Source organism: Centroberyx gerrardi, chromosome 17 (assembly GCF_048128805.1).
Source record: "Centroberyx gerrardi isolate f3 chromosome 17, fCenGer3.hap1.cur.20231027, whole genome shotgun sequence".
NCBI lineage: Eukaryota > Metazoa > Chordata > Actinopteri > Beryciformes > Berycidae > Centroberyx > Centroberyx gerrardi.
The window spans coordinates 14,030,841-14,047,038 of NC_136013.1; the positions used below are offsets into that span (position 1 = coordinate 14,030,841).

The window sequence follows — 16,198 nt, forward strand, 5'->3', positions numbered from 1 at the left end:
AAATAAGGGGTAGCGGGGTGGGGTGGGAGTGGGGGTCGGGGCGGGGTGGCGAGGGGCGGGGCTTGGAAAGGGGAGTGAGAAAGTGAGGGAGAAATTGTAGTGTCCAGTCTAGTCCAGCAGTGAGCAGGCTAAGCATTGACTCAGTTGACTTGGTCCAGAGCACGCAGCAGTTCCTCCCCCTGCAGCAGGTGCTGACGCCCCAGCACCGGGGCGTTGACCTCGCAGTCGTAGCGGGTGAGCTGGGGCAGGGTGAAGGGGGAGCTGGTGCCCTCTGAGGAGCTGCCCAGCAGACGGCTTGCCAAATCTAAGAGAGAAAGAGGAGAAGCCAGATTAGAGCTGTGCTTTGTTTGATGCATAGTTTCAGACTAGAGTCCAAAGCAATGCCCAGAGATGTAGTCTATTCACCTGTAGGCAGTAGCAGTATGGTCCTGTGGGAGAGAGCCTCAGATGTTACCGTCCCAGACACCTTCAGCTTCTTGCCCTGCTCCGGTGCTTCCTGGAGCAATGTGCCCTGGAAAAATACAAAATACAGGAACTCAAGCCATCCGTCCGTAAACACAAAGCCTAACCTGTGAACCATGTTTGGGTGCCAAGGACTTACCAGTCCAACAACCTCCCTGATGTCTCCCAGTTTTCTTTTGCGCTGTGCGTTCTGGGCTGCCAGGGTCCTGAGTGACACTTCTTTGTCCAACTGTGGGATCCTGCAGCAAAGCAATGGTGATACTTAGCTTCCCCCAAAATCTTGTGATCTGAATGTGATCTGCCCCAGAAAAGAGTGTGTATTTTGGAGGCCTTACCTCTTAGAAAGCATGACGGCAGTATGGGGGGTGTTTACTGGCTCGGGGGGCAATGGGGCCGGGGAAGCTGTGCGGCTGCCTGGTGCGCTGAAGGGGGAGCTGGGATAGCTGTGGACCTCCTGTGTGAGGTGGAGAGGAGAGCTCTCCAGGGATTTGACTGGGCCACATGGTAGAGGCTCTTCTGGGGACAGAGTGCGCAGCTGGAAGTCATCATCCATGGGGATGTAGGGAGCCAACATCTCCAGATCAAGGTCTTCCATGGCCTTAGGGGAGGACACAAAAGTCTGAGTCAGAATACAAGAAACTTTTCACTGTGTGAGATCAATGATGCTCTCAATTCAGTAATAGTACAATCTCCTTGCACTATACCTGTGTGGTGAAGGGGGTCTTGGGCTGTGTGTCAATGGCAAACAGCTTCTCTACCAAGTCTAGTTTGAAGTCTGAGCTCATATCCGAGTCCATGGGGAAACAGAAGTCCAGTGGACTGTCGGCCTAAAGAGGACAAACACAGATCAAAGAGTCATCCCTTTCTTTGTAAACATGAGTAAGCTGTACAAAAAGCTTATTATCTGAACTGCAAAATGCATAAAATTATGGAATTCTGTAACTCTGGATTTCATCAGTCCTCACCTCTGTGGAGCTGTGGTCCAGACTGTGGCTTGCCGGTGTGGTGGAGGGGGCTGGAACATAAGGCTCAGCTTTTGCTTCCCCAGAGGTGCTGCTGGTGACATGGGGAGGCTCGCTGGGTGGCAGAGGGGACAGAGGTAGGGCCAGCTTGTCACTGGTGGAGGGCAGCATGACGTCATTGTAGAGGGGGACATCATTCAGCAGCTGGATCTCAGAATCTGCAGTGGAGGATAGAGGGAGGGTTGAATGCTTTGAGCCACCCTGGATATAAACACTGATTAACACTCAAGATAAGCATGTTCACACCCAGTTTTAGGATAAGAAAGTAAGTGTGAGAGTGTGTATGAGGGCACCAACCAGGACAGCTGAAGTCCAGGGAGATGATGGTGTCTCCAGCGGCCGGGGCCAGCAGGGTGAGGGCTTCAGGCTCCTCCTTCAACCGGTCGTACAGGCTGGTCAGGGGTTGGGCCTCTACCGTCTGGGTGAACAGCTTGATCACATCCAGCTCTGGGCCTTTCTCCTCCTCCTCCTCCTCCACGGCTGGAGAACTGTCCGTCTGGCAGCTCTCCTCCACTGCCTCCTCTTCCTCCTGCTGCTCCTCCTTCACCGGCTTCACGTCCTCCGTCTGCTCCAGAGACAAGATCAGTTTCTCCTCCTGGATGCCACTGCAGCAGAGGAGAGAGACATCACAGTTATGCGGCCGCAGGTATGCATTTATTGAGCATTTAATGATGGCTGTTAATATGACTCAATCAGAACTGAAGACCAGAACTATCCATTATAATCTACCTTTGTGTACATGCTGTGATAAAAGCTACAGTTCACCACACAGTCATGCATTCCAGCAGCTAACTCGCTCATCTTAACAGGATGAAAGCAAACTGATTGGTAGAATATAGTCTCTTCTGAACACGCCTCTCTTCCAGGACCCTTGAATGTACCTGAGCACAAAGTTGACACAGACAACACACTGTGGCTGGGAGTTCTTGTTGTTATAGATGACAGTGGCCTGGGTCTCCACCCACACAAAGCCTCCTCTCTTGGCCAACATTCGGTACTGGCCTGTGCTGACCTGGCCCTTTGCAAACACTAAGAGCAAAGAGAAACAAAAGGAAAAATAAAAATAGAGAAGACAAGTTTTCAGTTGGACATATGGTTAGTTTTGTAAAGTTATTCTAGATTTCATCTTCATAAGAGCCGAATACTGTGAATTTCAATATTCCCTGCATTGTTGGCGTTGATACTTACAGTTGTGGTGGGTCTTGGTAAGATGGTCTGAGTCCAGAGCATGATAGTATTCATACACAGAGCGATTCAACAGGTCCTCTGGGTCATAACCCATAAGCTCAGTGATCCTGCAGAAACAAAAAAAATATTAAATTCTTCAATTGACACGGTCAGGGAATATAGAGATGAAGTTTCTGTATCTATACTGAACACTAGGTGGCTCTGCAGGACTACGCTGGCTATGGGTTTGTTTTTATCTATCAGTGGCAAATGGCAAATGACAAGCGCTACACACGCAGCTTAAGAAGCTGGATCGGGCTTGATCCGCGAGTAAGCTTCTTAAGTACAGAATATTCACTTTGAGTGGGCAAACACACCTCTCGTCACAATAGGTGAACTTCATGTCCAGTGTGTGGCGGCTGAGGAAGGTCTTGGTGTCCAGAGGGACCTCAATGTTGGAGGGGTGTGGGATGGGGTCACAGATCAGAACCAGGTAGGGGACAGGTGGCTCCTTGTGCCCACAGGAAGTCTGCTCAGCTGGGCTTTCATACACACGCACCTGTCCTGAGCAGTGGAGCACCTAGGCAGAGAGAACAGGACCGGGACACACAGCTCTCTTAGTTTGGCTTACAGCTTCCAAGGATGATTATAATGCAACAGGGCAGGCAAATAACATGGGTGGTGGTTCTTAGATAAGACTAATAAATCAATTAATAAACATTTCTTTTGGGCATCAGGGCTTGATGTCATGATGTTTTGACAACAGCTGTAATTAAGGCTGCTGCAATAATTGCATAATTGTTTGATCGCAATTATAGGAGCCAGCCACAATCATTTTGTTTGACCGCAATCAACGTTTGGCTGTCAGCTGAAGAATTTTTCCTCCTCCACGTTAACTTTCAAATAAAAGCAAATACGTTTGCAAATTGGTAAAAATGTATATCCTGTTGCCGACATAATGAGATTCAGATCAAACTGTGAAACTGCCTGAATCTCTGTGCATGTTGAGAGCTTTGACAGGTTACATGGTGAGCACCATCAAAACTCAATGGAGGAATAAGAGGAGAGCAAACTAGATGAGTGTGTGCGTAAAAGCGCATTCCATGAAAGGATTTAATGGATTGAGCTAATTTATATGTATATATATTTGATATTTAGCAAATCTTACCCACACTGATTACTTCCTATTATTTTAGAATACATAATACTGAAAGGTATAACAGGAAATGTGAGATGAGTGTGTGCATTCCAAGAATAACATGCAGCAAATTCACCATTGAAGAAATGTGTCATGTTTTTTAAATACCTCAGACTTTGTTGCTGCTTAGTTCTTTTTGGTGTTTTGCTGACTCAAGCAGAGTACTTGTAATAAGTAATATAATCAAGCTGTAATGAGATCTGATATGTCCTACAACCCTGTAGTGAGGCATTCATGTATTCTATTAATTTCGGTGATTACAAAGTAATCGACTTCTCTAAATGAGATCCTGCATATTGTCTATTAGTGCTTAACTGGTTGCACACAAGACTATCTGGAACAATCATTCAAAATACATGAAACATTTTTTGCATCATTTAACAAACAAACAAACAAAAGGATCACAGGGTTGAACCACCTCAAAAATGGCCCAATTAGACCACTGAACTATCCAATGAACTGTCCCAAGTCAACATGTTTCCAGTCCAGCAATCTTTAGTGTCAAACCATGAATGGTATACTGATAAGAAATCAGTGGGAGATGTGTCTACATGGTAAAAAAAAAAATCACATCCCAGTTAAGTTTGATTAATTCCTAAAATGTTGTTTGCTAGACGCCTGCACTAGGGCCTACCTTCCATGTAGCTGACTTGACGTTGACGGTGCGGCCCCTGCTGGTGAGAGTACATTTCATTCGAAGGAAAAAGCTGCGCTCTGTGTTTGGTTCCTTGGTCTTCTTGGAGGCTGAAATAACAAGAGCAGAAAGAGTGGCAAAGTTGAAACGGAGATACCAACATCATAAAGGTTGTTTTCTTACAGCGTAGTGTTCACCATTAGCTTAACTGCAGAACTGCCTCCATTTCTGCCAGTTTTTTGTATGTAAGTTTTACTATGAGGTTTTGCTTACCTCGTAGCTCCCATTGACTTCAATACAGTTCAAAAGTGCATCTAAAATCCATCTAACTAACATACATTTGCATGTATAGAGCAACTTCAGCAGTATCAGCTGGTTGGTATCAGCTTCTACTCGAATGCATTGCCTAGGCAGAAATAGCAAAGCTGACTTCAAATCAGCATTTCTGGAGCATTTAGAGGCATCTCCAATACTTTTTCTTTAACTAAAGTGCAAGTTTTCCTGTACACAAGTGGCAGGATGTTTGTCACAATAAGTAGCCTAAACTCATAAAGATGAAAAATGACGTCTTTGGAGCACATTTCAGAGGGAGGCACTGGAAGCTATTAGCTAAATTAATTTAACTTCACAATTTTCTGCTGAGAACGGATGGAGCATTTAGCTGCCAGGAATAAAATGAACAAAAAAAACATTTCTACCCACTGGGCATAGAACAAAAACTAAACACGAGTACTATCCATTGACACAAAAAGCAAGGTTAAATCCTGTTGTGTAAGCAAAAAAGGAAATGCCAATGATGTACTCTACTGTGCCAGTAATGCTGAGTGAAAGGTCATGAGTACACACCAGCCAACTCTAATCACCGTGACCTGAGGACTGGAGTGGGAAAATCATAACTTGTTCTGACAACCTCCTAGTCTGAATTTGCCAGCTCAGAGCGAATCAGGCCCGCTGCCGACTGGTGCGCTGGCAGAGCTGACAGAGCGCTTGTGTGTGCCTGTCTCTCTCCATTAGAGGTCTTATGGCGGGACACTGCTCACTGTTGTTTCCCCTCACCTGTTCTGTGGACCAGCATCTCTCTCAGCTCCTCCTGGTCACAGGGATGTGTGTAGTCAAACACACTGTGTCCAGTCAGGTCAAACTGCAGCAGACAGAGTGGGGAGAGGACAGAACATAAGTCCCTTTCACCAGTGAGCACATACAACAGTCTCATAAATGTCAATGTTAAACACAGTGCAGCGGTTTCCAAGCTTTTTCCATCAAAAAGCAAATTATTCAGCCACTGAGGTATCACTCATCTATACCGGTGCGCTATCAAACGTCATCACAGTTTACAGCACTTCAGAAATTCATTTTCTACATATCTTGTCTGTTGTTTAATGAGCAGTTATCTAAGTAAAGAAAGTTGTATTATTTTAGAAATTTAACCTTAACCATGGATCTTCACACCTTGGCTGTACATTTTCACACAACTCCACACAAATCCAAACTCCTTTCTGAAGGTAGGACTTTTTGGGACATTTACAACCCAGTTTGACATGGATTATGCCTGACATTTGCACTTTTACAGTGTATTTTTAAACTGTTTTAGCTAACCAACTGTAGCTTGCAAAACTATAAATGTGTCATGTTACTGTACTGTTTGTTTTTTACCTTAAGGCCTCCCCTTTTGTCCTACGTTACCCATGTTAACTCTATTCTTTTATCATTCCTTTGCCTTCAATTTCCTACTTCTCTGTCTCCTCCTCCCTCAGACTCATCCTCTTTGATTGGGAACTCCTTCACTTGTTGACACACTCTTTCCCATGTGAGAAATAGGACAAATCAGAACAAACCTGTGCGAGCCCCAGGCATTTGTTGACATTCTCGGAGAGATAGATCATATCTCCGTCCTCAGACAGCACCATGAGAAAGCCCTCCAGAGCCTTCAGGTAGGAGCCGTTTAGCTGGGCATCCAGCTCCGTCTCCTCCACCGCCACCGGCTCATCTGGAGACAAGAGAGCGAGGGGAGAGGGGAGGGGGGATAAAGGAAGGCAGGGAAAGTGGGAGGGAAGCAAGAAGAAAAAAATCAACGGTCAGGATTCCATAAATCAGGCACAGGTCATTAGAATTCTCTGTGTTGGTTCAGAGAACATGTTTGCATGGGCAGGGCACTGCGACACACAGAAAACACAGCGTACCCACAGGTATGACTGCAAAGGGATCTATATGTGCATGTCTGCAAGCTTATAGATCTTTCAGAGCAGCTGACACATGGTGTGCAACTGTCGATCACTAAGGTTTTCTACAGGCTTCTTCATCTGTATCTCAAACGGCACTCACTATCTCTCCTTAGGGTCTCCTTTCTTTCCTCCATTGTCGCCTTTACATTCATTTAGCTGTGGGGGCTGCCCACAGCTAGAAAAATGTAAATACAATGATAAATAAAATTAATTATCTGGCCTTATAACTCAACAAACCCCTGCCCAACCCCAAAAATTACAATTACAGCACAATTCTATATAATATCATGAAATAAATCCATTATCCAGAGAAGGATCAATAACTATTGCATTCTACATTTGGCCCTAGAGTGATCCTAGATTTCAGAACCAAAACCCCAACTCTACAGAAAACACTGCTTTCCTCATTTTAATAAAAATAATTGGAGCTAAACTGAACGAATAACCCAAGCTACTATCTTCTCCATTGCCCAGAACAACTCAGAGTATTATCCTGCTTCTGAAGCAGATACTGACCAGTGTTGAGCAGCTTCCTCATGCGCAGGTAGCTGATGGTGAGCCTCATGATGGAGGCCTTGTCCAGGTTGGAGCTGACGCTGTGGGGCAGGGGCAGCTGCTGGGCCAGCTCGTAAAACACCTCCGACTCCTTCCCACGCCGGCATCGCGCCGCATCCCGCGACTTCTCCTTTCTCCGCTCCGAGCTCACTCTGTGGGAGACAGGTGGTGGGTCAGCCACAGCCTGGCCACAGTCTGGTTTTGACCCCAGTATGCACACTACCAGAGCTGGCATCCTTCCTTCCTTCCTCCCTGACTGAGACTGCGTGCTGAGCATGGTCTACGGCGCAGCCACTGGCCTGTCACTCGGGAGGGCTGCAGTGGCTGGAGTCTGCAACAAGCAAGCTCACAGTCCAGCCACCGTTTACGCTCATTTACATACACGGACCCGGACGACCGTCTTATTGGCCACTGACCAAAAGAAGCGCAGTCAACCCCCTTAGAGTGATTGGCTGTGAGAAGAGGCTCGGTTGCATGGATTATCCAGTCTGCCTCCTTGGTGCACAGCCAAGCTACAGTACGACACTAATCATCCTGACATTTACGAGCTTGGCTCAACAGATCTACTGGGGAGAGAATGGTAATACTGACACCAACACAGACAGCACACACACAAACACAGCTTGAATGGCAACTACAATTATTAGAACAAAAGAACTATAATGTGGGCCATAGTCATCTTCTCCTTTTTGTTACTGACATTAGCATCACTAAACACTGCTTACTGCTAATACTACATCAATTTTGGATCCTTATTCCTCAATCAAGCTGTTTTCCGGACATGGAACCACTGTTATGATTCGGTTCTAACAAAGGTCTGACTAATGGACTAGCACCACACAGTAAATGGATCTCAAGATTAGGCAGTATTTCAGAATAACAAAGGCAATGGATTTTAAAGGACACAATGAATTGTACAAGTCACGACTAATAAAAATTCTTGTTAATTCCCTTGCTTTTCCCACACTCAAAAAACCATGGCCTTAGATTCAACGTTAGCAGCATAGCACTGACTTTACTTTTTCCCCCTTTGTACTGGTGGCAATGTGTAGCACACCGAATACGCACTCATGATCACCATAAACAGATTGGCTAAATCTTCAACATTAATTCAATAGCCTGCCTATTAGTGAATCTAGCTGCTTCTGAGTTTATACAATTATCCCCCTCACAACCACTAGCTCACAACCTCAAATGCATTCTAGATGACATTGGAAGAGCATTACAAGAAAATGGATGGCAATTCAAAAGCCCTTCATTCTGAAATGTACGCCTAATTGAAATTGATCTGTTATGTACTTACAGAAACACAATTGGCCGAGGCTTTATTGTTATTTGAAGCTCTCTGTAACAAGAAAATGGATCAGCTAACTAAAATTAGCCTACTCTGCAGATCCAGTCACCTGACAGGGTTGCAGTCTGTTTTTTCCACAGACTAAAACTTCCCTTCCTGAACATTTGATGAGGAAAACACACTATAAGGGCACACTTGGTCCTCTGGGGAAGAAGGCTAATATCTGTCATTATCTGAGCATTCCCTCTTTTTTCCAGAAAGCCAGAAATTTACATGTGCAGGGAGTGAATGCCCAACACAGACTGTAGTTACAGCTATAAACAGAATTGTAGACATTCATCCACATGTTTGTGCATTTGTCAGTACCGATGACAACCTGGCCGTGCAGTGTGGAGAGGCTTAGTGGGGACCAAATATTTACACTATCTTCTGTCAGCCCCACAGGACTTACAAAGGCCCAGACAGTATATCTGGGCTCCATGAAAGCTGATCACTGCGTTATGCAACCAGTTCTGCATCGCATCAACACACTGCCCCCCCCCCACCCACCACCCCCACCACGAGTTCGAGTTCTGGCCCCTAGTGTAACACAAGAATAACCACCATGCACTGCTGTTGGCTGAAAACCATTAAACTGAATATCTAGGTTACAACCTACAATATTGCATCTATGGAATTAGACAACAAGTAGGTCAAATTATCAAAAAATATTACAGAGCCATGTCAAAAAATTTCAAAGTGACATTAAGATAACTTGTAATCTGGACATATACAGGTGCAGGAATTTCCTCTGTGCAGGAGCCAAGGGTGTGTTTGAAAATTCATGTTCAAACTCAACACACTAAATGACTACTACTGACAGTCTAATGATGCATCTAATCCATCTAGCTCTGGCACACTACTTTTTCCTATGTACGTTACTACAACACCAAAGCCCTGCAAAACCTGTGATACCAAACATTCAGAAGAAATGTAGCGTTTCAGTATTGAAACTTGCAAACCATCAAGGACAGCAGCTTGTGAAATATTTATTTCTTGGTTTTTTGTTTTACTATTTTAGTTGTTTTACTGTGTTACTATTTGATATTGTGATACTTGGTCTAGTGTAAAAATGGCTAAGTAAGTTTGTTGTAGTTTGAGAACCCTAGCCCACAATATAGTTATGAAACTTTTACAACTTAGAAATGGGGAGAATAAACACTGATTCTTTTGCATGAAATGTAAGATGAAAACAAGACCAATCCCTTGATCTTAAAACAAAGGCTACCAGAGAGGCCACCATTACATAACACTCTTATGCACATGGTCATGCATGCCTAGCAGCGCTCTGCATTACATTCTTGGCTGCAAACACAATCGCGTTTGCTTTGTTTATCCAGCTTTAATTAGACTTATCTCGTTTTCTAATGATGATGAACACTATTATATCAACGGAATTCATTTGAATTGCTAGCTCATGTAAACAAGTGGACTGAGGGTCAAAGGAAAAACCAACAATCTTACAATGAAATCACCCTGGCCAATGTCATACAGCCTACCCTTGGTCCTTGAGTACATTATTAACAGGGGCTGACCTGCTTTTACTACAGAAATGTTTCAGGCTATCTGTCACTCTGTTCAATATGACATAAACATTCTCTTGTCTATTACGTAACCTAGTTCAGGGAAACACCGCGGCCCAAACTGACCAAATGGAGAGGACAGCAGACCATGATTTAAAACAACCCATTTACAGGCAGAAGAAGCCTTTAGCATGAGCATCAGCCATATGCAGCATCAATTTCGGCAGCGATTTTAGGTTTTGATTCCCTATAGATTTATATCAGAGTAGCAGTATTTCCTCTATAATTGTATGCAGCTGTGGTGCTTAGTTTTGTCCCATATCTGTCACTGTTTGGGTAAGTTATGTTTCAAGTTGTAGTGCTAAAATTGTTTTTTAAATCATAATAAAATCATTACTTCTAAAACATTTGGACTACATTTATTTTTATGTTATGTTTTAGATGACAGTAAGACTGAATTACAATGCTAATTTCAATTTCACATTTTCTCTAGCAGTGGTGATAATTTCCTTGCTGTGGTGGAGCACCACTGCTAAATTAATAGAGGAAACACTGCAGTAGCATGTACAAAACAATAAAGATAAAAAAGAAGTGACTTAATTGAAAGAAAAACACCATTGCTTCCAGCAGTGGCTACTTAGCTGGCAACCCATCACTTCCAGAAAACTCGCCCTCACAGTTTCCATGAATCTAGTTAAATGCAAATTCATGGTAGGAAAGTGTTATAAGGTTGCCTGCTACTTGGCTAGCAGCTGCATCTGTGTGCAGCTGGAAGATTTATAAGTAGGTAGCAGCAGCACTAGCAAAAGCTTGGTAGTCTGACCTCTGTGTTGTCAGATACTATGCATTGCAAAGTATTTTCGTATCACTCATAGGCCACACCTTTAATTTTATGTTCCAATTTTTATTTTATGGTCAAAATAACTGCTGTAGGAAGCTGAATTTCTGTTTTTTGTGTAGTTACTTTTTCAATGATGTTAATGATGATGTTTCAATCTAGTTTTTGTTAACTGTGTTTAGTTTTCATCATGTATAAAAGTAAAAAAAAAAAAAATTATTTTTGGCAACATGAACATTTAACACTATGCAAGCAATAACCCCTGCTGTGTGACACCAATATATAAGCTAGTAACAAAGAGCTGTCAACATTTTGACAGCTGATACTGATAAAATAAATACAATCAAGTACGAAGAAAGGTCAGATCTTCACACACCACGATATAGGCCTAGCCATACTTTTACCAGCAGTCATAGCTTGCGAGGTGCTGAAGATCACAGTAAATAATAACAATAATTTATTACTTCCAGTAGGATTTTTGCTTGTCCCTCTCCACTGGGAGGTCAGAGCGCCCCTGCAGCTGCAGAGGATTCAGTGTAATAAAGAATACTTCAGCAAGGCAGATGCTAGGCTGGGGCAGCATACTGAAAATTCACTGATACCAACATTATTAATCTTTCACCAACTTAATTTCACTCATGTGGGTTCAGTAACAGTTTTCCCCACTGCCTGTTCTGTGCTCCTGAGAAGAACACCCAGAGTGCGATTACGAAACCCGGCTCGGGTAGGGACAATGAGTCGAGTGAAAATGAAAAAGACCTGGTTCCTGGTACCTGTGTCTGTTGTTTGGACACATTTTGTCTTCAGCAAACAATGCTGAACAAAACGAAGTGTAACCGCTGTCAGAAAACAGTATCGACTACAAAAGGGAACACAAGCAATTTGTTTCATCACTTGCCATACAACCGTCTCACAGAAGATGATGAGGGTATGGCAAAGAAAAATTAGACAGCTGAGAAGCACTGGCATTATTTATTCTGAAAATTGACAAGAGATGTGAGACGTATTCATTTTTTGTTTCTATTTAAGTAAACAAATTAAGCAAATATATTCAACAATGTTGCTAAATGTGCAATATGCTGAATAAATGTTTACTAAAGAGTCATTGTGATCATATTTCCTTGCATTGTTTGTTATATTGTCAGAGAGCCATGACGTTAGCAGTAAATGTAGCATTTATGAAACCAGGTAAACCCAGGTATATATTGTTTCATTTGCCATTATCAAGGTAAATGTGACAATATATCACAATGGGGTGGGGGGCTTGACCACTGGGCTTCCAGTTGTTGAGCGGTCCCCCTATTCACTATGTCACCCTGCTGCCCAACAAAGCTTAGGTAGGTTAAATAGCTTAATATTCTTCATTCAAGGATGCACAATAGTGTCAAAAGCCTTGTTCCCTTTACATAAATAAATAAATAAATAAATAAAGATGCTGCACTTGATCAGTTGCCATAATCATCCACAGAGAGCATCGATTTAGGACGGGCTGAAAAAAGTTGCCACTGCTTACAAGGCAGCTTGTGATTTCTTCTGTTTTTGCTTGCAATCACAAAACATAATATGATAGAAAATGCGCACACAAACAATACAGACCCCTGCCCCTGACAAGCAAGCAGCACAATTTGTTTCCAAAAATTGTATTTCACCTAGCCTACCGTGCACACAAGTACTCTAATGTCTCATGGAGGCCTGTAAATTGCCAGTCGCTGAATTGCTACACACATTCAGCCACTCCCATTGACGTCAAGCCCTAGTGATTAAGAGATGAGACAGAAATAACAAGATCAGAGCACCTCACGGACACTAGCGAACACTTCATCAAACCAGTTTGCAACGTGAGATCTACTTGAGAGAATACTGAGAAAAACTGTATTAATGAAACCAAACAGGATGAAGATATCTCAGTCAGACCTACAACTTTTCCAAGTATGGGTATAGCCCATGAGGATCCAAGTCAAGTTCCCAAGGTTTCAAAGACAATAAACAAGTTATCCTCCCATCACTATGTTAAAACACAGGACGGACTTTCAGTGACCTTTCTACTCTAATTTTACTATCAGAATATGTGTAGAGATTGGACAGGAAAACCTCAGTGAAAACCCTCTGTACTTTCACATATAGTGGGAGGATGATGGACTGGACTAACGCCATCCGTTCATTAACTGTGCTGTAAATTCCACATTTCACTCAAGTATTCTGTCCACCCTACACACTAAAAACCCACTGAGGTGCTTTAAAGGAACACGATTATATCAGATGATAGAGCAATGAAATTAAAGTAAGACCATTTTGAAAATCAAAACGCCTATTGAACACCCTTAACTACAACTTAAAGAGGAAGTCTAAGAGTGATGTGATGATGTTGAAACTTTGCTCCCGGGGTGATTACGCCCAAATAAAACAAAGAGATGACCGCTTTTCAAAATCAGATTTTTCTGATTTTTTAATTTTACAACTTTGCATACATCTCTGAAATTTATATGGATGTGGAGCAGATTTCAGACAAAAACTATCTCAATCAAATGCATTTTGAATTTTTTGAGCATAGAAAATGTGCAAAAAGTCAAGGTGGGGTGAATAGTTTTGAGGGATACTGTACGTGTTTAAACAACTGGGATCAGCACTGGTATATGGCGATCAGTTTGAAGGTTTACACTGGTAGAAGATGAAGTGCATTGCAACACTGTGCTTGACAAATAACAGATAAAGCAAACAGCTCACTTTCTGCTTCTCTAAATCAGATTGGACTTTCAGAGTAGGCTCATCACCTATCACCATATTTAGCACGGGTGTCTGCCAATACCAATCAACGGGTTGTTACTGGAGCTTCTCCAGAAAACACACCGAGCCTAGCCACTAATTATGAAGAATGTATGCTAGGCCAAGCTTGTTTGAACTTTGCTCAATCACAAAACCTACGTGGACTTGGGCCCCATGTCTTGGATGTCTGTTTATATGAGCAAATGCTAAAATAGAAAAAGAAAAACAATTTGCATTTGAATTGTTGTGGGCTGTCATTCATCAAATTGGAGTCTATTTCTTATTTGGACCAACAGCCAGGGGAGGAAACTAACTTTTTGCTCTACTGGTACATCCAAAGTTTATCAACCACTTCCACTATTTTACCAGACAACTGCATTTTTTAACAGAATATAACAGATCTCCAAATGCTGCTTGGTTATCTGTCAAATAGGTAAAGTCACCAGCCACAAACAAGATTTCCTGGCATTTGGCTGACTGCTAAAGTTAATTTGCCTGCAGACACCTTTTGAGGAAGTGTCAGCATCGCTTTAAATCCAATGTCACCTTTCCACATAACCTGGCAATCGATGTAAATGAGGCTGATTAGGTTACTTCTCTATTTTTTTTTCATCCTAAATTGTTACCAGTCCGGAAGAATGAAACAGAACTACCAAACCAAGGCCAGCTTTCACTAACTGTAAATATTTCAAGAGTAACCGCACACCACACACCATCTAATTCCAGCACCACTCACATGAGCGTTAGCAGCTTCACGGATCACTGTCAAGCGTACAAAGACTGGACATAATGTATCCACAAAAGGTTTAAAAACTAAGTTAATGATGTCCCTTTAATACGCTACAAAAGGTGTCACAGTAATCTATTCCGTTACAAAACGAAAATACTATCCAACTGCTTATTAATTCATACTGATAATCTTACTTTTGCAACAAGTCTACATACGCATTTAGGTAATCTGGAAGTGACATTAACCAACTTAATATAGTCTATATATAGGCTAGACATAACATAACATTCTGATGGTAAAAGTCTCCCACCAACTTGACGCTAGTGTTACATCTAGGAAGTCACAATACCAACCACACAAAACAGCTAGATAGGTGTCTGGCTAGGTAAAATTCGTTTCACACAACTGATATGAACAAAAGCCACCAAAACAAAAACAATCTAGCTTGGAGGAGACAGACGCAACAGTCGGGTCAAGAGAGAAAGAGCCATAATAACTGGCTAGCTAGCCTTGGTTCTGGTTAGCTTCCACTGACAGCAGGAGCAGCTAGCCGCTAACTAGCTTGCTAATATCGTCGCCAGCAAACGCATTATGTCAAACAAACACACCAAACTAGCAGATAACCTCGAATAAAAGTCCATAACGTAATGTTAACACCAGAAATCAAACTCTAACGGACACTAAAGTTGTTCAACCAGCTAGCAGACAACAAGCTAGCTGGCTAAGTAGCTAGCGTTACCTTTTCTTTTCGGGGACAATTCCTGTGTCCATTTCAGGACGTAAGGACCTGTGTTGAGTCTCTCTATCGGTATCAAGCTGTCTCCGGCCCGTCGAGAATGAACAAAAATCCCACGCTTTTGCACTGATATCGATCCGTAAATCCGTTAGCGGGTTACATAAGAGTTGCTAGCGTGTGTATTTCGGAAAGAAATCGAGCCTTCATCCGCGAAAAATATGGCATTCGTTTATTTCCCTTGAAAGACAGTGCCACGCTGGAGAGAGGTTACTTGCTGAGACAATGTTGCACCGTAGAGGATCAGCAGCTCCCCCTCCCACTGCCTCGACGGGCACGCGCAGTCACATGCTTTTTCGTCGGGGACGCGCTCAGAAAACGAACCTATGAAAATAAGTAACTAACTACAATGTTCCCATAATATTCATATTGGGTGTTATAGTGTGTGTGGCGTTCAATAGTGAGTTTATAACGGCATAATCCTATTTTATAACGACATGAGCGTATACTAAATGGTATTTTTTTGTTTCTCATTTGATTTCGCTATAATATTCCTAATATGGCATATAAATATAAATGTGCGGTGATGTTTGTATAGTAGGTTATCACATCTTCACATTTATTACAGCATTACTGTAGCTCTTTTTGTAAGGTTATTTTGGTGTTTTGTGGTGTTGTTTCTTATGTGTACCATTGGTGTTATGCCTAGACTTTTTAGAGAATTTTTAGAATTTCTAAACTTAGCCTACTTACAGTTACTTTATCAAACGCTAGTGGTGTGGTGTAGTTAAACGTGCAGCTCTCGGTTTGTAAGCTTAGCTATCATAAAAGGGTTTCATAAAAGATTTTCTGGGTCGGTGTGTGTCCCTCCCATTCCACTAGATAGGCCACATTCTTCACCACATCGAAAGTAAGTGTGTAACTGTAGCGTGGTATTCTAGATGATGACCTAAATGCATTATATTTATACATAATTGTCGAATAAACTAGTGAGCTAAACATTTTCAGTGTCAGGTGT

The 16,198-nt window shown here is 42.5% G+C and overlaps 1 protein-coding gene across 1 annotated transcript; it reads right to left on the reverse strand.

Annotated features, from left to right (window-relative positions):
- Position 1: 1 nt before the first annotated feature.
- hif1aa (hypoxia inducible factor 1 subunit alpha a) lies at positions 2–15,462 on the reverse strand. The gene is made up of 15 exons (XM_071904232.2): positions 15,187–15,462; positions 7,222–7,412; positions 6,319–6,470; positions 5,540–5,624; positions 4,484–4,593; positions 3,029–3,231; positions 2,673–2,779; positions 2,366–2,513; positions 1,782–2,089; positions 1,428–1,642; positions 1,167–1,289; positions 798–1,060; positions 602–701; positions 406–511; positions 2–304 (listed from the first exon to the last, which is right to left on the reverse strand). The coding sequence occupies exons 1-15, from the start codon at positions 15,216–15,218 to the stop codon at positions 141–143; spliced, it is 2,307 nt and encodes a 768-aa protein (XP_071760333.1). The 5' UTR covers positions 15,219–15,462; the 3' UTR covers positions 2–140.
- Between the last annotated feature and the right edge of the window lie 736 nt (positions 15,463–16,198).